Here is a 24523-nt window from a genome sequence, read left to right as displayed (position 1 = left end):
CACGGGATAAATCAACAAGTTTTTCATTAAAAAATATCAGAGCGTTCGACATTCCTGAGGGGCTCATTGCAACGGGCATTCTGCATTAATTAATCATCTCTGTACTCGAGATTCAAGACGCAATGACACATACCTCTAGAGGTCGAACAAAGTGCATTAATTCCTTGTATTATTTAATTGTCTCTACAATAATTCCCTTATTATAATTAAATGATTGGATAGAACGCTCTTGACATGTTTCGAGTATATCCAGAAATCGACGAGTCAATGTTAAAAGTAACGCAGTAAAAAACAGACAACGGTAAAATTATCTAGTCTATTTAGAATCTGGAAGCAGTTAAATTTGATATATATAGTTTCAATATCTCTCGACAAATGTCGTTAGGATATATAATTTTATGTAGTTTTAACGTGTATCCATAGGTGTCAGTAGTAGTACCACACGATATAGACAACAACTGTCGAACGTTTGGGTCTAATACCCGAATGGTCACGAACATAACCGATGTTAGCCGATCTACGGGCGAACATCTTCAGTGTGCGATTCCCACTGAGGAGGATAACTTATCATCTATAACAGACCCGTAATCTCAGAACGAACCGAAGTTTCCCGATCATCCAAGTGTATTGCTAATCAGAGGAATATGCCAGTAGGTACAACACATACAACAAAAAATATATTCATCGCCAAAGGCAAGTTTTGACTATATATTATATTTTTTTGTAGTTTGTTAATAGCATTGAACATTAAACTGGCGCTCAAATTATAGTGATTTATTCATAAAAAAACGTTTATCTCAACCAATGTTTATTGCAACTGCACCAGAAAGCGATAGATCGTATCGATTTATTGGCAAAAAAAAGCGAACAGAACGCTTATTAGTACCTAAGCTCCGCGCAAAATTACGGAGCCGAGAAACAGCGCACGCCGCCACTTAAGGATGAATAATGCTCTGCAGGGGCAAAGCCAGAAAGCTCAGTCACAACAAGATCAAGCCAAACCAAACCAATCCACGGACCGAAATAACAACTCAGTAAACCAATTCAGCAAAACGCTTCGAAACACGTTCGTAGGAACACGTCAGTTGCTGGAAGCGCGGACTCTACGGACCATAAGAGTTCATCGACGGGTAACACTAAATTTAAACAGCGTACACATTACAACAACCAAACACTGTAAATAACGAACGAAACTGACCTCTAAATAAGCCTCGTGAACTTGACTTTATTGTGAACTCAAAAGTGTCAAAACATCATCGTGGAATCAGAGATTAAAAAATTGCATGGGATTACATTTTTCTTTGCATTGTATTCAAGACAGGTCGATCCTTTCGAAGATAACTTGGGAACTGGGTAGATTTGAGTTCACCTTTCACTCACTGAACTTAAAAAAATAAACATTTTTGTATTTATTTCACCGGTCGGCAGTCGGTTTGGTAGTTCGCGATGGAATAGAACTGGAACAAGTAATCGAAATAACGTCTATTTCTGGCAAAAGCAATTACACGACTGATAACGCGGAGAAACGCGAAAAATTGGCAGAGAAGACTATGTTTAACCATATTTTTGTGTGTTCAGCTTTACGAGTGACCGGCACAAATTATCGCTATGGCAAATACAATTATTGTGGTGAAGAAAATAGATGTGTTAGATAAAGATGATATATCACATTATTGGAAGTGATTCTACATTAGCGTTCCCCACATTTCTACTGCACAAGGTTCCGTTACCCATTTGTCTGGCGATCTTCTGCATCGAAAAAAACCTCCTCTGTCCAATATGCGATGTAATAATCCAATCTGTTATACCGGTTCTTTGCTCCTAACTGTCCGGAGCCAGTAGGACTATGTCAGCCCCAATTGGAGTGTGTTGTGATTCTAAAGGAAGTGTGAAAAGGAAGACAATGGGAAGGAGTTACATGATCATTTAGATCTTGTCACAAAACACGGATATTGCCATTTCAAGAATCGTGTTGAGAGACTGTATCTATCACTGTGTAGTAGTCACAGTAGTAGCAGCCTCTTCCGAATTTCAAGGTCCAGTCTCGAAGACACCCCAGACGCGATGGTGGTTAACCCGTAATCTTCAAAGCCGAGCACGTTTCGCCCATTAAAGTCGGCAAAAACGGCAGAGCGGGATCTGGCGATGCACTGTACTTGTCCGTGTACTCTGTTCTTCCAGTTAAAGGGACGCGACAAGGATTCCCTTGAAATATCAACTGGCAGCGCGAACATAACCGCATACTAATGTGACAGGTACGACCATTCTCCTGAAAAGTACTTAATTCACCCAAGAAACTAGTTAAACTTATACCAAAGAAATAATAACGTGTTCATTAAAAGCAGTTATACCGTGTCTTGTAGTGATCGGATTTATTTATTTTCATATACAGATAATAAAAAGGTAACGGTCGCAATCGGGAATCGAACCCAGGATCTCTTTTTTACCGGGACGACGACTCAATCCACTCGGCCGTTACGACCTTTTTTTACGTCATTTTTGTCTTGTTTCGTTTAGATTTATTCGTATTATCTTCTTCTTCAATGATTAATATTACATTAATGGGTATAATATATAACCTTCAAAGGTGATTTCAATAAAATTGAATTATTTATTTATTTTTATTAATAATTTTTTTGTTACAAACAAAAAATTATTTTAAAAAATTGATGGGTATAACTATCAAACGTAATTCCAATAAAATAAAATAATTTTATGTAAGCGTAATGAGTAAGATCAAGAAAGGGACGCTTAGATGGTTTGGGCATGTAGAGTGAATGAGCGAAGAAAGAAGTGTAAGGAGAGTATACGATGCAATGGTAGCAGAAGTCGGGGACGCCCAAGTGAATCAGATACTCGAGTCGGGCCATGTCAAGAGTCAGAATAATAGAAGAGTATGTATGAATGTGAATGAGGCAAGGAGTGTGAGCCAAGACCCGAGTTGTTTGGCGGTCCGTCCTCTCTGCCCACCCCTGCGGCGAAACGGCGTGATGGTTAGTTAGTTAGTTATTTTGAAATAAAAAAAAATAATAATAAGTCGCATTTAAAGATACACTGTGAATTTTTTCCATAACTATAACATTAAATAACAGAAAAAAAAAATTTTCGAAGCATACTTAGCGATTTTTATCTGTAGAGGGTATTTCATATAATTACCGTTTCGACTCAAAATAAATATATTATAAGTACACTAATTATAAGATGTACCTACAGATGACTAAATTTAATTAAGTAATTTAAACATTGTAGACAGACAAGTTTGTGTTTTGTTGTCACTGCTCAACGCTACAATGTATTAAAATAATAAAAAGGAAAATACAGCCCAGCTGTGCAAGCAGATGTGTATCTCAACAATGGTGACAGGTTCAAAGGAAGTCAACTGGGAAAAGGCGTGATCACTCCAATGTCTATGTCATCTGATAACTCCGGGGCCGGGTGAATAGCCAGGGAGCTTTCGCTTTTCATCGATGTCATATACTTGAACATCAACAAATCACAACATGCTTGACAGACTCACAGACAATGCCTCCAAATTAGTGATAACCACTTTTTCAGCATTTTGTTTTGAATATACCAACCATCATATGCGACTATGGCATCCCCGATTGGGGTAGTTGTTAGGATGAAGGTTGGGAGTAGGGGAATGGGGAAGGTGGGGAAATATCTAGCTACTAGCTACTCAGATCTAATCACAAAACACAGTTAAATGTTAAATCCATTTCAAACAACGTTTCAATTTTGAATGGGGGTTTTCATTAGGCGGATATTAAACCTATTTTCCACTCTGGAACTTGCCGCAAATGGTGACCGGATAACTCATCAAAATGACAATTCAACACGCCTATAAAAAGTGCTATAAAGTTATGAAAAGTGATGAAACAAAAACTAGGTTAAATGGGTTACGTGTGTAACTATTTAACCTGGTTTTTATTTCATTCCTTTTCATTAAACTTTATAGCACTTTTTATAGGTGCGTTGAAATGTCATTTTGAGGAGTTATCATGTAACCGTCGCAAATATACTATAAATATGTAAATTAATTAATTATTAAACGGTAACCGGACAACTCAACACAATGACAATTCAAAAAGTGAAATATAAAGTCATGAAAAGATATAAAACAAAAACTAGGTTAAATAGGTTAAGTAGGTTTGTTTTATAGGTTAGTTTTATTTCATCGCTTTTTATGACTTTATATCACTTTAAGGTGAGTTGAATTGTCATTGTGTTGAGTTATCATGGAACCCTTATTTCTCGACCACGAAGTGTCGTTTTCTTCTAGCGAATCCACAAAAACGCGTTCCTCAATTAAGATTGAATCTATGGTCATGCGACCTTGAACACTGGCTCAATAAATTAAAACGATCCTCATCGAAACAAGATCTTTCGATTGTAATAAGAGGCGGTGGTATAAATTACCTCCACTCTATTATCCTACGAATATGCCCACAACAGTCGCATAACGCCGCGCTGTACAATTAGTTATTGTTATAATAAGGCATGAGAAAAACAAAGAAGATAAATGTCCGCCATACATTATGCACCCATTCTTATTATTATGATAAATCCTATAAGCTTGATTAATGCCATTATAAAAAAATATTAGAGTGATAATAATGGATTGTGGATGATTCATTTGATAATTAATATCTTAAGGCCCGTAGTAAGCGTACAAAGATGTTTTGAAAGGGAGATGTGTAAATACGAATGTTAGAGGGAGCGCGCTAGTATTTAAAGGCGATAATAACTAAGCGAAAATTGTGAAAATATTTTATAAAACACGACTCGTTTAGTTGCATTTAAAGATACACTGTGAATTTTTGTCATGCCTATAACATAGTAAATAACAGAACAAAACGTGTTTTTAATATTTTTTGGAGCTTACTTTACGTTGAGGTATGAGAAAAACAAAGAAGATAAATGTCCGCCATACATTATGCACCCATTCTTATTATTATGATAAATCCTATAAGCTTGATTAATGCCACTATAAAAAAATATTAGAGTGATAATAATGGATTGTGGATGATTCATTTGATAATTAATATCTCAAGGCCCGTAGTAAGCGTACAAAGATGTTTTGAAAGGGAGATGTGTAAATACGAATGTTAGAGGGAACGCGCTAGTATTTAAAGGCGATAATAACTAAGCGAAAATTGTGAAAATATTTTATAAAACACGACTCGTTTAGTTGCATTTAAAGATACACTGTGAATTTTTGTCATGCCTATAACATAGTAAATAACAGAACAAAACGTGTTTTAAATATTTTTTGGAGCTTACTTTACGTTGAGGAATAGATACCTATTATCTTAAAAAATAAAAATAAAAATTTGGAACTTAAAACTTAAGAGTTAACGAGAAACTTGTTATAAATCAGTAGAAATTGGGTATGCGAGGGCTTAATAATAAAGCAGAGAATCGGTGAGTAGGAAGCAGCAATGGTCTCGGACGGTGAGTTCCGCTGTAATGAAATTTTCTAAACTTTTCGTTTTTTATACTTTTAGGTGGCAGCGCTATTTCCACCCTTTGATATACACGCAATTATTTAACTGACAGATAATAAGCAACAATGTTTAATCCTTGTTTTCTAATCATACAATAAGAAAAATTAGAATATTATCTGTATGACACACGGAGAAAAATAAGTATTACTGATTTATAAAAAAAATCAGGTTAAAACGGGATCGCAGGCCGTTTCCTGATACTTTTATTAAATTCTTTATATATCGGAACACGTGTCCATGCACCTGCATTTGCCGTGATAATATATAATGACGAAATGCGAATATATTATGAATTTTATGAACACGTGTTCCAACATCGTTATAATAAATTCCTCTTATACTAAAATTTGAACAGGAAACCTATCAATTCATTCGTTAAGAGCCTGAAATCCCGTTTTTATTACGAATAATTTGAAGAGATTCTTAATAAATTAACGATACTCATTTTACTACGTGTAGGACCACGAACTGCGTTAAGATGATTAAAATATAATAATAATGCTTAATCGAATGAATATAACACGTTGGGATAATGATAGATGTTGTAATGCATTCGTGACGGCTACCATCAGGTAAGCCGTAAACAGGAAATGCAGCTACCGAGAGATGCTGCGATCTGCGATCACACCCGACTGCAACGTTTGATCTCCCGATGAAAACATTTTGATCACTACAATACCTAGCTGGGATTAAGCCAGTGTAAATAGCAGGTCTATGGACCTCGGGGCGTATTCAGCATTAAGCTTCTGACACTCATTTGATGAGATGACGCTGGGTGATGCTTGTAAACCGGTACCAAATGGACGAGTTTGCGTACAAAAACAAGAACAAAAAAATTCAACAATTCAAAAGCTCACCATGCTTAGAGAGTTGTACACAAAATCTAGTCGAAATATGATTACGCTTCAACAGAACGTTTACACAAACAAAAGGGAAGAAATATACACCACAGAAGTTACAGTAACTACAAATTTTGAAGCCAATTCATTTCGATTCAAGGAAGCATCAGTTTCGTAATGCAAACCAAAAATAATGCTGATATTCGATTCGCGTACAAAACACAAAAGCGAAAAACACCGGCACTAGCAAAGGCGGTTTTCTAGCGACTGAGAATAATTGTACAAAAATGAACACACACTCGAGCAGTCGGTGAAGTACCACTGGACTCTAGATCTCAGTGTGTCATGGATACTGTGCCAGACGTAATGTGTGACACACAAGACTGTAAACAGGGCGGTGATCCCAATCCGTGGAGGCGTATGATGCCTTCCTTCAGTGGCGTGGAGGGGTAGAACGGGGCCGTCTCTGAAGCCGTTGTAGCTGGTCCGATGCTGATTCTGGTCCTTGTCGTAGAGTCCGGGTCTTGTTGTAGAGGCAGAGAGGTCCGGGGTGAGGCGAGGGTCAGAAGAAGAAGAGAAGGCGAGTAGAGTCAGAAGTCGGAGCGAGGTAGAAGGCTGAGCAGAGAGAAGTGTAGAGCTGGTGGTGGTTGCTGGATATCTAATGTTTCAAGGGACTGTTCCCGTTTTATAAGACCCCGGCGGCCTTCGCTGGCCAAGCGACGCTCACACGGGCCTGCTTTCTCTTTGATTCCTGGAATCGAGGCCCGTGTTTTGTGGCGCGCCCGCGGCCCGCCGCCGGGTTAGCTACCGCCTCTCGGCCGGTAATTTCGGGCCCTGTGGTCGAACGTGACCACGGCCTCTCTCTGTTCGGGCACGGTTCTCAGAATCGCGCTGGTGGAACGTTCGGGCGGCAAACCACCTCGTACGCTATGACGGCGCACGGCCCTTTGCTTCGGGTCGCGGCCGAACGTTCCCTCTCGTATAAGCACGATTCTCATAACCGTACCCGAATTAAATGCTATACTAATTAAATGCTACTAATCCACCAGCTCTCTCGGTATACTTCTCTGCCCGTGTCTCCTAGCCAAGCTCCGACGTTTCATTTATTGTTTACATAATCATTTTTACATAGGGGTTCAGACATACATTTTATACATTTCTTTCATTTAATACAATTTAGGATTAGACAGATTGGCGTAGATTATGGATTGGCGACCGCGGCCGAGCCCGGAGCAGTACGTCCGTAACACTCCCCCCGTGGAGCTCGGCTACACCCTTTTTCGGGAGGCGTGCTGCGACTTGCGGGCGCGGCGTGGTCCCTGGCGTCCGGTCCCTCTGGCGAGTGTGTCTCGGTGGCGAGTTCGGTGGGGCGGCGTCGGGACAGGCCCCCGGCGGCATGGTCCCCGGCGGCACGGTCCCCGGTGGCACGGTTGGTCTCCGGCGGCGTGGTCCCGGGCGTTGGCAGCGAGGCCGGTGGGGCGGCGTTCGGACAAGCCATCCTCAGCGTTGTCCCGGCGTCGGCGTCGGCGTCGGCGTCGCGCCGGGTGCTCCCATGCGTGATCCAACCGAGGGCTGTCCGGGACGTCATCTGGCCGCTCTCTTCCTTCCGCACCTCCCGCGACACGATAAGCAGCCCGTTATCTTGTCCGATCAGCAGCCGGGGTTTCACCTGCCGGCGGCCGGCCACTGTTTGTCGCGGGAGGTCTAGGTCTGTTACGGTGTGGGCCGTCACCGTGAACGCGTCTCCGTCGCCGCGCACCGACAGTCTCACCCGCCGGGACGTAGCATCGGATGAGCACATCCCATTAGCGCCCCGAATTCGCAGGCCACGTATCGGACCCGCGGCTCCAACGATGTCTGCAACATCTGCCTCGACTAGGGTTATTGCAGAGCCCTCGTCAAGCAGCGCGTGCACGGTCGCTCGGCCCCCGGGGCCGCACAATGTCACGGGAATCACTTTCATTAGCACTTGTCCCTCACTTTCCCACGTGTTCGTGACTGTGTGCGTCTCGGGGTCACGAGTGTATGCGTCATCGTGCAGCAAGCGGTGATGCGGGGCCCTGCACGTCCCCACTCCGCAGTTGGTCCGGTACTCGCACCGTTTTGTCTGGTGCACACCGTCCAGACACTTAAAGCACAACCGTGCGCTTTTCACAAGTTCCCAACGCGCACTGATTGTTTCTTCGGCGAATCGGGGACACTTGTAGAGTTTGTGCGAGTCGTCTTTGCACAGTGTGCACCAAACTTCACTGCGGGGTTCCGGCCGCTCGTCGATCACGTGCACATTTTCACGATACGGGCGGGCGGCCCGCTGATGTTCGACCGAGCTGCTCGGCCGCGCTGCTCGGCCATTGTCGGTGAGGCCCGACCGCGGCACCGCGTTGGTCAGCCGCTTCAGGAACGCGGCAAGCTGCACCACGGTGGCCGCGTGCGTCTGGTCGGCCACCTTACCCAACCACAAGAGGCGTAGGGCTAACGGCATCTTCGAGGCGATTTCGCTGAGGAGGGCCGGGTTGGAGAGGTAATCGCCCCGCAGATTCCCCAGCGAAGCCACGATGTTCTGCACCGTGCCCGAGAACTCCACCAGAGCCTCGGTCGATGCGTCCTCTTGCAGTCGGGTTAGCCGCTTTATCCGGTCGAACATGACCGCGGCGACCGAGTGCGCGCCCCCAAAGCGGTGCTCCAGGACATCCATGATTTCCGGCACCTGCGCCGGGTCCAGGAGGAGAGGGCTGACGGCTTCGCGCGCCTTTCCCTTCAGGGCACGCTGTAGCCGCATCAAATTCTCGGCCGCCGTCATCCCGCAGGTGGCCGTCGACTGCAGGAATTGTGCCTTCCAGGCCTGCCACTCTATGGCGTCGCCAGCGTATGGCGGCAGGTCCTTGGCGCTGGACTGCCGGGCGATGAGCGACGCCATCCGCTCATCCTCGGGGTGGGAGCGGGGTGTACCGCCGGCCTGGGACTGCCGGAGGGCGTCGGCAAACATGGCCGTCACCTGGGCGAGAGGGACACTCCCCTGGTTCACCCAGTCCCGCGTCTGCCTCGCTGCCTCGTCTGCGCGGTTGAAGGCCCCGTATCCATCCATAGGGGGCTGCGATGGCGAGTCTGCACTCGGGGGAAATGCTGAGAACTGGGCGGGCCCGCGGGTCACACCGGGATAGCCGTACTGCGGCTCTGGTCCACCTCGCAGCGCCGCGGCGCCTGGGGAAGCGCCGTCCGTGAGTGGATCCGCAGCATGGTTTCTCTCCGTCCCGGTGTGAGCCCTCACGGCGCGGCGCGAGTTCCCGAAAACATCGGTAGTCTGGGCTGTGGCTTGTGGCACAGTGGGTTCTCCCCCCACTGTGAAGGTATGGCTGTGACCGGGGCCGCTAGGGGGCGCCGCAGTCTGTGGAAGGCCAATGGTTTGCGCCTCCGCTGCGTAGCTCCGAGTAGGTACGCCCGGGGGCGCCGGCGTCGGCGTCGGTCCGTAACCCAGCCGCGGCGCAGTGGTGTGCGTCTCCGCTGAGTAGCCAGGACGCGGCGCAGTGGTGTGTGTCTCCGCTGAGTAGTCCAGGCGCGGTGCAGTGGTGTGCGTCTCCGCTGAGTAGCCAGGACGCGGCGCAGTGGTGTGTGTCTCCGCTGAGTAGCCCAGGCGCGACGCAGTGGTGTGTGTCTCCGCTGAGTAGCCAGGGCGCGACGCAGTGGCGTGCGTCTCCGCTGAGTAGCCAGGACGCGGCGCAGTGGTGTGTGTCTCCGCTGAGTAGCCCAGGCGCGACGCAGTGGTGTGTGTCTCCGCTGAGTAGCCAGGGCGCGACGCAGTGGCGTGTGTCTCCGCTGAGTAGCCCAGGTTCCGCCTGAAGCCGCTAGATGGCGCCGCCGTCGGTGGGTACTCTGCCCGTGGAGCTGTGGCGCGCGTCTCCGCTGCGTAGTCCGGGTCTCGCCCGAAGCCGCTAGATGGCGCCGCCGTCGTCGGGTACTCCGCCCGTGGAGCTGGGGCGTGTGTCTCCGGTTGCCAGGCTGCAGGGGAAGCGGTCCGCGGGAGGCCCTTCAGCGTGGCGATCAGTTCTGCCATCTGTCGGGTGTGGTCCTCCTGTAGCTTCCGGTTGTGCCGCCTCTCAGCTCTCAGCTCGAGCTGCACCTGCCGGAGCGTGTCCTCGCTGGAAGCCTCGCTTCTTGACGAGACGTCGGCCGCGGCAGGGGGCGTCTGTGGTGGTGATGCGCCGGAGGGACCAGGCAGTAGGTCCGCTCGGGGATCAGAGGGGGCCAGGGGGGCGGTTGGCCGGAGTCCGGGGGGCGCGGCTGTGGCCGCCCCGGTTGGTGTGGGATCATCGCTTCCCTGCGATGAGTCCCCGTCAGCGCTATTCTTCCCAGAGCGCAGTGAAGGTGACATCTTCCACGGAGAGATCCGGCGGCGAAGGACCACTTATGTGCCAGACGTAATGTGTGACACACAAGACTGTAAACAGGGCGGTGATCCCAATCCGTGGAGGCGTATGATGCCTTCCTTCAGTGGCGTGGAGGGGTAGAACGGGGCCGTCTCTGAAGCCGTTGTAGCTGGTCCGATGCTGATTCTGGTCCTTGTCGTAGAGTCCGGGTCTTGTTGTAGAGGCAGAGAGGTCCGGGGTGAGGCGAGGGTCAGAAGAAGAAGAGAAGGCGAGTAGAGTCAGAAGTCGGAGCGAGGTAGAAGGCTGAGCAGAGAGAAGTGTAGAGCTGGTGGTGGTTGCTGGATATCTAATGTTTCAAGGGACTGTTCCCGTTTTATAAGACCCCGGCGGCCTTCGCTGGCCAAGCGACGCTCACACGGGCCTGCTTTCTCTTTGATTCCTGGAATCGAGGCCCGTGTTTTGTGGCGCGCCCGCGGCCCGCCGCCGGGTTAGCTACCGCCTCTCGGCCGGTAATTTCGGGCCCTGTGGTCGAACGTGACCACGGCCTCTCTCTGTTCGGGCACGGTTCTCAGAATCGCGCTGGTGGAACGTTCGGGCGGCAAACCACCTCGTACGCTATGACGGCGCACGGCCCTTTGCTTCGGGTCGCGGCCGAACGTTCCCTCTCGTATAAGCACGATTCTCATAACCGTACCCGAATTAAATGCTATACTAATTAAATGCTACTAATCCACCAGCTCTCTCGGTATACTTCTCTGCCCGTGTCTCCTAGCCAAGCTCCGACGTTTCATTTATTGTTTACATAATCATTTTTACATAGGGGTTCAGACATACATTTTATACATTTCTTTCATTTAATACAATTTAGGATTAGACAGATTGGCGTAGATTATGGATTGGCGACCGCGGCCGAGCCCGGAGCAGTACGTCCGTAACAGATACATAATGGGTTATGGGGTACCTAAGTTTTAAAACCTACGGACTCGCAATATTACAAAATATATTCCACGTGAGATCAACGCAAATCCCAGAAAAGCCCTTTGAAATCCAAACGAATAAAATACCATACAAAATAGGCTAGGAATATTTAATAATATATTTGTTGTCTCTTAAGACTGTGCAGCGTTAGAAATACGAGAAAAATTCAAGGAAAACGAAAGCAGCAAACCAAGAAAGTTGATGAAATTCGATATAGAGAGAGTTCGAGTCCCGATACATCGGATATACTATGATATTACTAATATTAAATCGGAGCTTGGTAGTATTGGTATGAGTCACAGTTTTTATAACATTGATTGGCGGTAAACCCGACAGACGAGCTCAAGGTTAGGACTATTCGTCGGCTAGCCCCGAACCACAAAAAATCAGTCCCAGGTGTGCTTGAATTGAGCACGCTAAAAGTTGTCTGTCTAATAATGACGGACAACTATTAGGAAGCTCACGAAACAAGTATTAATTTCAATAGATTATTTATAAATACTCGTTTTACTCGTCTTCGCTAGTCGTTAATAAAAGAAACTAGTTAGAATATGACCCACTGCAAAGATAAACACCACACACAATCTTCTGCTCAAACAAAGAGTCATCATAGATAGATTTCACTAGAATGTTTGCGGATTATATCAAAGGAAATCGTTTAACTTGCTCATTAGGTGTGTTTCTATGGTTCACACTATTCAGTACGGATTATATCGCCGAGCGTATCTGATCAGTCAAGTCACAAGAGACGAATTACTTTTACAAGGATCGATAGCAGTCCAAAATGAGGACTGAGGAACAAATCGTGTTCAATGATGCGATCAAATCGGACACTCCGATTTGTATGTGAATCTGCATGGTATAATCCATCATTGATACCAAAATTTTCACGCTCGTGCTTCGTCGGGCTTTTCACTCGGGCGGTTAGTTTTTATTTGAAATAAATGTATACAAGCAGTGGACCAGAAAAAATATCGATTTTAAATAGAAATCGACACATGAATGCAGAAATATCAACTGCATTACAGGCTAGCATTTTTTTAAATTTTTATTAAATTATTAGAGTCACACGGTGCTGGTTTTGTTATGCAGAAAAGAATGATAATTTTAAATGGCGAAAGTATAACAAACGAACCTTAAAATTACTAATTAATTTCGGGAAGATGAAAAAAACGAAGAAATATAAATTTAAAATAGAATAATCTGAATAATTATGAATGTAATTTAGAAAGAAAGAATGCCACTGAAGATAAGTATGTTATCACTGACGAAATGGTTAATGTCACTAACAATCAAAAAGACAGAGCTTGGCGCCTGGATTACTATGAACTGTGAAGAGTTAATTGCGTCCATGTTTTTAGAGTGTGTCGTGTGTTGACAGCACCTGAGACTGTCAACTGTTCAGTGTCCGGTGCCCATTCCCCGTGTCTATCAGGTCGGGTTACTAATCCGCCACAGATAAAGGAGGTCCGTAGTCGAGCATTCCCTCGCCGTGTTCTGGTCATGCGCCGTGACCGCGGCCGCACTGCTCACTGCTCACCACTGTTTAGTGCTAGCTCCTCGGGTGACAACACTGACAAGGTACAAGGTATCTCCCTCCCGCCTCACCGACATGAGTGTGACGGGCAAGAAAGTATCGAAAAGGGATTATTAAAAATATACACCCCTAAAATTTCCAAGATTTCCAAATTGGAACTTTACTAGATTCACTAATTCCCCTCCCTCGCTATTTAAGAGAAGGATTATTATAACGGTTATTTTTGAAAATAACAGAGGGCACCACTTCTGTTTACAACAATCCTAAGCTGTACAGTCATTAAGATAACAATACCTGCATGGTTGAAATGTGTACTTTCGAAACCAAGCAAGCTTTGAAAACCGATTTCCATGTTGGGATTTTGCAACATTTGCGAAGAAAAAATGACAATGACGCCGATTCAGTAATCGATTGTAGGCGTCAAAACAATGATCCTTCTATTATATATTATATTAGGTAATCAATGAGATCATCACAAGTAAATGATATCCCTGAAGCAAAATAAGCAAGATTGCGAATTAGGATAAGGAGATTGAAACAACACGAAAACGACGAGAATATTATTAAATGTCACAGCATCTAATAAATTTAAAAAACGCTTTTTTTCGGAATCGTCCATGATCAATAACACTCTTTATGTAGATGGCGATAAGGTTGAAATTCCCACTTAACAACATCGCCAAAAAGAGTGTTTTTATTTTATTTTGTGAAGTTCAAGCATAAATATTAAAATGTTTCCGATTATTTTCTAAAGACCTTAATTTGGCACATTAAAAAATAAAATCTCAAGTAAAAAGAGGTTCGTAAGTAGAAGATTTTCCACTTACGATCCCCAAAGATGACATAGGCCCTGAGGGTAATTATTGTACTCAAGGACTCCTGTGAGGACTTAATGTTTAAAAAAATACCAAACAGAGTCAAGCAAAAACAAGAGAGTCATTCGGAGTGTATAACGAAATTAAAATTGAAATAAAATCATTGTTGAAGACAATATTAGCGATTTTTAAACGAAAATTTTAAACAGAAAGAGATATGGTATCTAGGACTTTAAACCAGGAGCTATCAACTTATACCAACTGAGCTAATGAGACCCTATCTCTTTCGGTCATTTTTAACGCTATCGTACCTCCAATAAAAACTACCGACATTATCTTTTCACTTCACATTTTCATCTATGAACGGTCGCAAGATTCATGACGAACTAAATGCAATCTAGATAGTGTCTTGGATAAACACATCCTATTTGTATTTTTATGTGCGACATCTATTGACTTATCTGCCAGTCTAGGATTAATTAAATAACACTGAAAACTGTGGTGACGTAACGTTTACAGTGTACACATTTCGATTGCATAGAAAATAACTGTTAACTTATGTTTAGCACCAGATACAGAGCGAGAGTTCACCCTTTTTGGGGAAATTTATAGTAAAAAAATAATATACGCAATTTTAAAATGCGTAACCTTTCGTTCGACTATTTGGCCTTTAGTGCATCGTATATTACATAACTACTTAAACTGCATACAGTCATGTCATTCAGTCTCGTGCCGAGACTACTAAGTCACTTCTAACGGGCCGCTGCATCTGCATTGAATGCAAATCAAGAAAATCTTATCCAGAACGCTATTCCTAATGAAACATGTACCACCATTTATCAACAACTATACATCTGTTTCCAGATTGGTACACCGGAAATTATGCTGAAACTTCTCTCATACTAATAACATTATCGAGAAGAACATATATTTGAAGATTACAGGGAAAAACAAGTAATGTTAAATCAAGACAAATTTGTATAAATAAAAATTTAATGTTTAAATTAAAAGTCTGTATTTGTCACTGACATTCATTGTTAATGTTTTTTCCCACCATCATTACTTAGTCTTATAAACTAATCTCAAGAACTAGTTTTTGTCTCTTTTTTAGGACGTACTACCGTAGACCAGTGAAAAATCACGGGATAGTCTGAATTCTCGGCAGATCAGTTTCAAAATTTAAAATGCCAATTAAAATGAGACTGAAATTAGTATATTTAATGTGACAAATTACTTCAAAAATGTTGAGCCTCTGTTCAGTCTATGTTTATCTATTTACTGTAAAATAATTCTGATAGCATGGTAATACGAGTCTGAATATTTAAAAAAATTATTTTTTATTTATTTATTATTAATATCCCAAACTAGGTAAATGTGTATGATGGTGGTAACATAAATAAGAAAATATAAAAACAATAATACAATGTAATATATCTTAATAAAAATGGTTATACAAAAATAATAAATAATAGGGATAAAGTCGGAATGATTTCACTTTAGGGTTTTTCTTCGTGTAACTGTGATCTACAAGACTATGAAGCTTGGCATTGTTCGTATAGTACTTTATGAATGCATGTATATATTACTATTGATGAGTGCGTGTATAAATTACTATTTATGAGTGCATGTACGAATTACTATTTATGAGTGCATGTACAAATTACTATTTATGAGTGCATGTATAAATTACTATTTATGAGTGCATGTACAAATTACTATTTAAGAGTGCATGTATAAATTACTATTTAGAGTGCATGTATAAATTACTATTTATAAGTGCATGAATGTACTATTAATGAGTCATGTATAAATTACTATTTATGATTGCATGTATAAATTACTATTTGTGAGTGCATGTATAAATTACTTATTAATTGTAATATTCTTTTTAATTATGAGAAATAGAATTTTAAATGAATTGAATTTTTCCTCCTAAAATAATGAGATTGGATGACTAAATACATATCTGGAATATAAGGTGACACTTCTGTCTGAGTCTAAGAATAATTATTGCCGAGTAGTTCTGACTAGTGGCAATTAGGAGATAAAAATAGTTACAGGAATGTCAGAAGATCCGCTCCTTTCATTTGGTTTAGTCACATGGGACGCTTTCTCAAAATAACCGTAATATAATGGAAGGCAAATGGTCTCAATTATTATTCTTGGCTAAATATCTAATACTTACTCAAAGGCAGCGATGGATGTAATTCAGAAATTCATTTCTAAAAAATATCAATTATAAAAATAGTAATTCGAATGACCAGGTAATCGAAAACATACAGACTTTAACGTTGTTTATTTACTGTCTTCGTGTTTTGTCATACCAATTTCGGATATCGGTGCGTGGGTGCGTGCGTGAAGTGATGTGTATTCCAGCGTAATGCGTAAAATTATTCAAGTTCAATGAACTCCCAGGGTGGTGGTATCCATCAAAATACATCTCTAAATAGTATAAAATAAAGTCTCTATCCGCATCTGTCTGTTTGTGCGCTTTGTTCTTCTAAACTAGGCAACGGATTTTGATATGGTTTTCACTATCATTTAGAGAATTTCGTCCGGAAGGTTTATGTATATAATAAATGCATATTATATTTATAGAAAGTAGAGAAAATTCGAGTAAAGCCGGGTACACGTCAGCTAGTATACAATAATATTATTACAATAATATATACAATAATATTATTATTATCCTCAGTCAATTCTAACTCTTTACAATGCCTTAATTAGAAGTAAACTTGAATATGGAAGCTCTATTTGGAATCCACATTACTGCAAATATGAAAATATTGTAGAATCCATTAAAAAAAAAGCTAAGAATGTTATCCTTCAAATGTGGATTACATGACCATCTTAGATCATATGACGTACGTCGTGATTACTTCAAGATTGATACACTTAAAACTAGAAGGCAATTGACTGATCTCATATGTTTACATAAAATTATTCACGGTCAACTTGATACTACATTATGTCTTAGCAATATTAAAATAAATGTCCCCAATTCGCATTGTTTAAGACGCCATAATATTTTTCACTTGAATACATTTATAAATAATATCGCCTACTTTAGCCCTCTGACCCAGATGTGTCGACTATATAACAAGATAGAGTGTGCTGAAATAGATATTTTCGTCGATAATTTGTACGGATTCAGAAAAAAAGTTCTGGCGCTATTAAAAAATATTAGCTAATTCATTGTGTCAATTTTCTCTCTATGCATACCTCTCGTATTTCTTATGCCTCTTACCACTTGTAATAATGTATAATGTAATGTGTTACTTGAGCGAGCTTGTATATGATTGTGTATTTTATTTTTATTTTTTGACGTTTTTGTTTTCTAATTGTATGTATCTGTATTTAATTGTATGTATCTGTATTTAATTTTTTGTATCTTTATTTAATTGTAGATTTTTGTAATTGTACAATAACTGAGTTTTTATAAGTGGATTGTTCTCACGTAAGTGTGATCATCTGTAAAAACCCAGTATAAATAAATAAATAAATTACCTGAGGCATAAAATATATATAATCGTAATGTGAAAACAAAAAAAAACTATTTATTTGTATACCACTTGTCCTAAGGTTGGAGTGCATAACGAAGCTAGAACCATTTTTTTTCAGAATAGACACGAAAATTTTATTATTGAAAAAAACTTGAACTCAAAACTGGAACTACTCGAAATTTTCTGTGAAGTCCCCCCTTAATGATTAAATGGGCCCAAAGTGCGAGTAGCATGGCAACGTTGGCAGGAGGGGGGTAATAGTGCGTGTATGTCTAAAAGGAAACCCTCAAGAAAATTTTATGGAACTATTTTGAACTGCAAGTAGGTACTTTCGTAAAAACGTCGGAATTCAAAGTTTACTGCCATAAATTTAGTGCAGGATCACCTCCCGAAGGAAATCCACTTTGCTCAAGGATACCTTGTTTATTGGCCATGTCAACTATAAAATATATTTTATGTGTGGCTTTACTTAAAAGTTATTATAAACAAAAGTAACGTGCTCTACGTGCAGTAACGTATCAACAAATCTGACTCTTTACAGGACCAAACTTTTGTAAGGAATTTTCTTCGTAGTTTTGTTATAAATTACCATGAATCACCTTATAATAGTAATTGGATAATTTGTATAGCGCCTCACCTCAAGGGCGAAAAATCACCTCAAGGGCGTTGTACAACTTATTGTGAGTTCCCAGTCTCTATCTAATTATATTATTTACAAACAGATGTCGAAAATATACTAATACTAGCAGGTCACTTCAGATAAACACACTTTTATTAGAAAGTTTAAGCTTTGGAAAGATACAACTTTGCACGCAAAGGGCACTATATTACATGATTTTACCTGTCCTGTTTTATCATCCATTACTATTACATTTATTAGAAGATTTGCAGCGAAAGTACAGTTGATATTTATTTTAGAAGACTGGAATTTAGGACTCTGCGTATGAAGAATTTTCGGTTCGCAGATGTATACGCAGCATCACGCTCATTCGTGATGGATACATTGTTTATAATATGTATTATGTAGTTTACCGATTAGCTGGTGACGCAACTGTTAGCCTTGGGTTATAAGTTATAATAGAATATAGTTAGTTATAATAGTTAGTACTAAAAATTAGTACAGCGTCTTTGCGATTTTTAACAAAAACAGTCAATCATGACCTTACAATGGTCATCATAAGTCATAATGATGATGGATAAATATGAACCTTGATGCCATTAACAGAACTTGATAGTAGAACATCAAATTATAACTATCCATTATCTCTAAGAATGATTTTAATGTTATAATTTATTAGCATCAACATCATCTCGCTTTATGAAATAATTTCACACAAAAAGCAATCACTATTCCATTAAGTCGAGGTTGAAGCAGAAAACCGCTTAAGTGCTTTTGTGTCTGAAGTATTAGCGAGTTTGTGAATAAAGCTCGACTTAAAAAAGCCCCTGGCCTTTGGAGGAGTTGCTTAGTTGCTCTCGAGGGGACCTCCGAATAAACCAAACTGCGGGGCTTTCAATTCAAGGACTATTTAAAATCTAAATATTCATCTGACGCAACAGTCCGAAGTTTCTCAACACGTTTATTAATAATAAACGTGGCTACCAAAATGCTTGGTAAGAGCTACCTCCTATCAAATACTCAACTCTCGCAAAGAATGGAATTTTTTTAAATAGTAAGGTAAAATAAACGTAACACAAAAATAATACAAATAATCTCTAACGTTTGAAACAAATAACATTTGTTGAATTTCATTCAGAAATTAAGAATATTAGTTTATAATAATCTTTAAAAATTCGCCACATTTGTCGAAAATATGTGCGTCACTACCAGTGTTAATTTGAACCAACATTGAAATTCATTTATGATATTCTTTCAAATAACCTGTGAACAGTGAATTGAACTGATGTTATTATTATAGAACATCTTTATACGTTAACATATATGTAAATCGAGTACAAAATATTGATATCACATATAAATATGAAATAAGGATTTCGACCGAGCGGCCACAGAAAAGACTGCACTTTTGACTGACTTTTCTAAATCGCTACCGGTAAAAAAAATACAAAGTTCATGTTAATTTGAATTAACCCTGGCATGAAAGAATTAAGCTGGAAAGTTTTCCTGATAATAATTAATATATATATAAATGTATACATTTATATAATAATAATTATATAAATATATACATTTATGATTAAACCTGTGCAATTATTTTTCAACACAGTTCTTTTTCGATTATCTGACAACGTTCAAAACGTAACATAAGCTATATTGTATATGCAGCACGAAATATTGATCGTTATCAGGGAGTTGTTAAACCTGCAGTCACGTAAATTTAGAAGCCACGATGTGCAATTTCTTTTCCACTCTACCAGTTCTTCCATCAATCTTCCCCTAGTTGAGCAGTTTGGTATTCTGTTATTTATATTATATTATTATTTGCTACCATGCGCGTTGGGCAAAGATGTTTCGAGGATGCGCCCATAGATCAACATTTGGAAAGCTTCTATCTTCCGTATCATTGCTTGGTTATTATTAGATTTCAGCACTTCATAAAATGACGCAGGCACCTCAGAAGTTCGTGGTTATTTACGTCCAACATTGAATCAAGTGCAGTGAAAAGCGGGGGCGCAGCGACGAACTACCAGACCCTGGGGCAAGATTGTAACCGGACCTCAATTCATTAACACGTCAATGTCATGGTGAAATCAACGTAGTTTACAAATAATATGCACGAAGAAAATTTACTGATATAAAATATTGCCAATTTATTAAGAATCTCTTCACATTATTCGTAATCTGATTAAAAACGGGACTGCAGACCCTTAATAAATGAATTATTAGGTTTCATGTTAAACTTTTTGTAAAAGAAGAATGAATTATCGCGACGAATTATGGGAACGCGTGTTCATAATAATTATATATTAACAGGGCAAACAAACGCATGAATACGTGATCAACGTGAATTTACTAACATTTTATTAGGAAACGGCTTACTGTCCCTTTTTAACAGGATTTTAATAAATCAGTAATAATCATTTTTCTATGTGAATTAATACCAAGGCATTATGAAGATGCATAAACACGTGTTCCGATATATGAGGTATGTACTAAAAGTTTAACATGAAATGGCCTGCAATCCAGTTTTGAACCGAATTACGTGAAATTTGAAGAGACTTTTAATAAATCAGCAATACTCATTTATCTCAGTGTGAACGCAGAAAATAGCAACGGGAGACTAAATACATTCATATTCATACTAGCAATCGCAAAAAACGATCAAAGCATAGGAAAAATGTACAAAGAGGGGATTGTCGATGGCGAGGAAATTGAAATTTCAAAAAAAATGTTGGCATTTTATTTTAGGGCAAAAGTCGAAACAATGCGTGTAACATCACCCACAACCCACTGGTGACAGCAAAGTTCACGGCTACCAGTGGGAGGTGGGAGGACTGGCGTGACACTTTAGAGAATGAACAAGCTTTCTGGCGAAGCAGAAGTTTAAATGACAAAGTGTTAATCGCCCGTGAAAGCCAACGGTCGTTCTTGCCGAGTTTATCTGATCGGCGGACTAATAAAGTCGTCGACTGCAAAACAGCTTGGCATTATTGAACTGTGGGTCAAGTTTAATACGTAAGTCAGTCGTTGATCGACAAAATAAACGAGGTTCATTATTCATACGATAAAGTGTGAGAACATTTCTAGTGGGATCTAGATTGAAAAATTCTAAATAATTTGGGTACAGCATCCACCAATCAAGCTGACAACCGTCGTCCAGTGACCAATCATAATACATTCATTCAAATATATATAACAGGGTGGTTACACAAAACAAATGTCGAAACTCACTCAATCAGCTTGATATTTTAAAATTAATCTCGGGAAATAATATTAACCAGCAGATAAAAACCCGCTGCCACGGTTTGAAAAATTATTTACGCTTTTTTTGAAAATAAGAGATGGCGCCACTTCCGTTTACAACAATCCTAAACCGTACAGTTAACATTAAGATTATAATACTATCAGATGGGAAAGATCTGAGAAGCGAAATTAAATAGTATTATTATTCTAATTAACGGACTGTACTTAATAAGATGAAATAACGTCCAAAACAAAATATCCTAAGAATTACAATCTAAAAACCGACAGAGCCAACTCTGAAAATTCCAGGTTTACCAGGTCTGACCACCCCGTGCAGCTAAGCTAGATTAGTATTAATACAGTCATTTATAAAACCGGGGAAACTGCAACACTGTTTATACCAACATGGATATAATGAACGCACTGTGTACCATGCACATCGAGAGTTTATTGCATGTATCCCAAATGGTATTAACACAATACAAAATACTAGGAAATAGATTAAAATTATAGGGAGAAAGACTAATAATAACTGTTGGTTTTATGCTATGGTATTATGGAGAGGTTTCATAATACATAAATCATAATTTAATACAAGGACAACGTATAAAGACGCCGCTTTAATATTCAACTAGGAGGATTGCCCGGTGCCCACGTCGAAGTGATATACAGTACATTGGACTTAATAACGCTATACAGGTAAATTATCTATACGCCAGAGACCGGCAGAGATGGGATTACGATTTTAGTAAAGCGCTTCCTACAGCTTTTCATTTTGAACATCTCGCGTACTTATTAGGGTTTTTAATAAACTGCTTTGGTAATAAATTATTCATTCGGCAAAGAGAAAATATGATCGAGTTAGTGATTTTGTATATACCTTGACAGACTTCTCCCGAAGAAATGTTACATCGCTCGTTTTCTGTAATAATGCCACAATTCAAAGAAAATGACACAAAAAATGCTATTTCTTTCAATTATCAATCGAAATATGAATGGAAATAAGAAGAGATTTGCAAAAACACATCCTGCACTCCGACTATCCTGAACATTTCGTGTTTTGAAGTTGCTTCCGTAAGCTTTTCTTGTAATAATACTGAATACTGACACTGGTGCTGTATCGCATCAACTTCTGGTACTTCAGGAATATCGTTTGAATAGTTAAAATCAGTTATAACTTTAAAAGTGTTATATTTTATTTTACTACATGTTTTTTCTTATTATTTGTGGTACATGTAGAAATTATCACTTTTTACCAAATAAGTTGTAGGTATAAGAATAATTTTTGATTTGTTAAACGATGTGTTTTATTTTTTTCCTTTAAAGTCTTAGATTTTTTTAAGTGACAAAACTCTTTTTTTCTGGACTCAATTTTAATCCCAGCGTAAGCAAATAAAAAAACAACTTGTTCCAAAGTGGCAGATACAATCACCATTCAGGATTGAGAACGTTAAATGAAATTACTGCAGCTAAGTTTAGTAACTAGGTCTAAATAAAATGTCATGGGTAAAATTACAGAATAACGCCTCACGTTTTATACGCACAAATAACACTTCGTTTCAACTTAATTAATAATAATAATATTTCGATGATTTTTACAGCGCCGTTTTTGTGCAAAATCACCTCACGAAACCATGCACAAAATTAGTTATTCATTACTTAGTTTGGGTTATTTATTATTAACAATTTATGCGCATTTTCTAACATTCAAGTATAACCTACGCCGAACGTCGGATCGTACAAACAAGAAAAAAAATGGTGGTCGTAACCAGTGGCTGCTCGTGTCTTTTGGGTGTAATAGAGTATCAATATAATAAAAAATGGCTTATAGCTGAAAACGATTTTTTTTTCGAAAATGTAATTTTTAGTATCAAGATATTAATGAAATTTGAGTTTGGCCGTGCACCTCACGGATTTCCTGAAAATAGCACTCTAGTACACCAAAAAGTCACGAGCCGCCACTGTTTCAACTCGAAACTGTCAATATATGTAAAATTTTGATCTTTGATAAAATAAAAGGGAACTTTAATGAATCTTTTACCATCCCCCCCCCGACATAAATAGTCTATTGTCGTAATGAAGCTGAAATCAAGAGTTATTTAAAAAAATGCTTATTAAGCGTGAGGAGAAATTGCGCAATTTTACCCCAGGTACTAACCGTACACAACGCGGATCTCCCCTCTACACTTTCTTCGCCCTATAAATACACCCCAATTGGGGAAGCAACTATTTACATTTTGTTCAACGACAATAATTGGATCTTTTGGACGATGCGACACACAAATTAAAAATGTATGTATATTTAAAAAGGCATTCAGCAAATATAAATTAGAAATTAAAACATGGAAATCCATAGAAAAAAACATATTTATGTTAGAGTAGTAAGGGTACATTTACGATTATTTTACGATTAATAGCATCGTTCGCCGATTGAATTAATCCGCTGTAGTCCATAAAAATTTTAGTTGCTAGTATTGAGGACGATTACGTAAGCAAATCGAGATGTTTATTATTCTCGGGCGATATCTTTAGATACACAAGTCATAATAAAGTGAGACCTGGCAATGATTTATGATTTTTCTCGCGAATAGTGCATGTGTATTTCTACCTTTTTTGGTCTGGTCGGTTGGCGTCTTCAATATTTATTAAACTTATATTTGAATCCGTCGCTCTCACCGCAGGCAGGGCAGGCCAACTAAGGTTCGCGTGGGTGGAGGACACAAAGGGCTAATGAACGCGGGGCCCACACACCACACAGGCACACGGTGTAAGGTAGAGTCGGGAAGAATGATCCATTCTATATAACAATCACCTTCGCGGCGGAGAAACGGCGAGTGAGACACCTCGGAGCGAAAAGGGCGGAAAGGGGTCTCATTTCGAGGAAACATAATTACGACAACGAAGATCTAAGTAATGCATCGAACATCACTTTAACGATTACGATTATACATTCAATAATAGCACGATTATGATTATAAAATCAAAGTTCGTACGATTACGATTATGCATTCAATAATCGCACGATTATGATTGTAAAAAAAAAAGTTCGTACGATTACGATTATACATTCAATAATCAAAGTTCATACGATTGCGATTATACATTCATTTATCAC

At 40.1% G+C, this 24523-nt stretch overlaps 2 protein-coding genes across 5 annotated transcripts in view; one reads left to right on the top strand and one right to left on the bottom strand.

The window, feature by feature from the left end:
* TyrRS (Tyrosyl-tRNA synthetase) overlaps positions 1-24523 on the top strand; it is a 326170-nt gene that overhangs the window by 200457 nt on the left and 101190 nt on the right. The gene's annotated exons all lie outside the window — the stretch shown is intronic.
* Positions 1-24523, bottom strand: part of pnut (septin 7-like protein pnut) — a 144985-nt gene that overhangs the window by 59689 nt on the left and 60773 nt on the right. Inside the window, exon 1 of one of the 4 annotated variants that reach the window (XM_089650706.1) lies at positions 6365-6385. The exons of the other annotated variants lie outside the window; for them this stretch is intronic. Within the exon in view, the coding sequence (XP_089506832.1) occupies positions 6365-6367 (3 nt within the window). The 5' untranslated portion in view covers positions 6368-6385. Of the gene's footprint in view, positions 1-6364; positions 6386-24523 lie in introns of those variants that run through there. 4 annotated transcript variants of the gene reach the window in all.

This window comes from Hesperophylax consimilis, chromosome 3 (assembly GCF_061612785.1).
Source record: "Hesperophylax consimilis isolate HC1 chromosome 3, BYU_Hcon_1.0, whole genome shotgun sequence".
Lineage (NCBI taxonomy): Eukaryota > Metazoa > Arthropoda > Insecta > Trichoptera > Limnephilidae > Hesperophylax > Hesperophylax consimilis.
The sequence above is the reverse complement of the archived record's forward strand: the minus strand, read 5'-3'. Positions and strand labels throughout refer to the sequence as shown.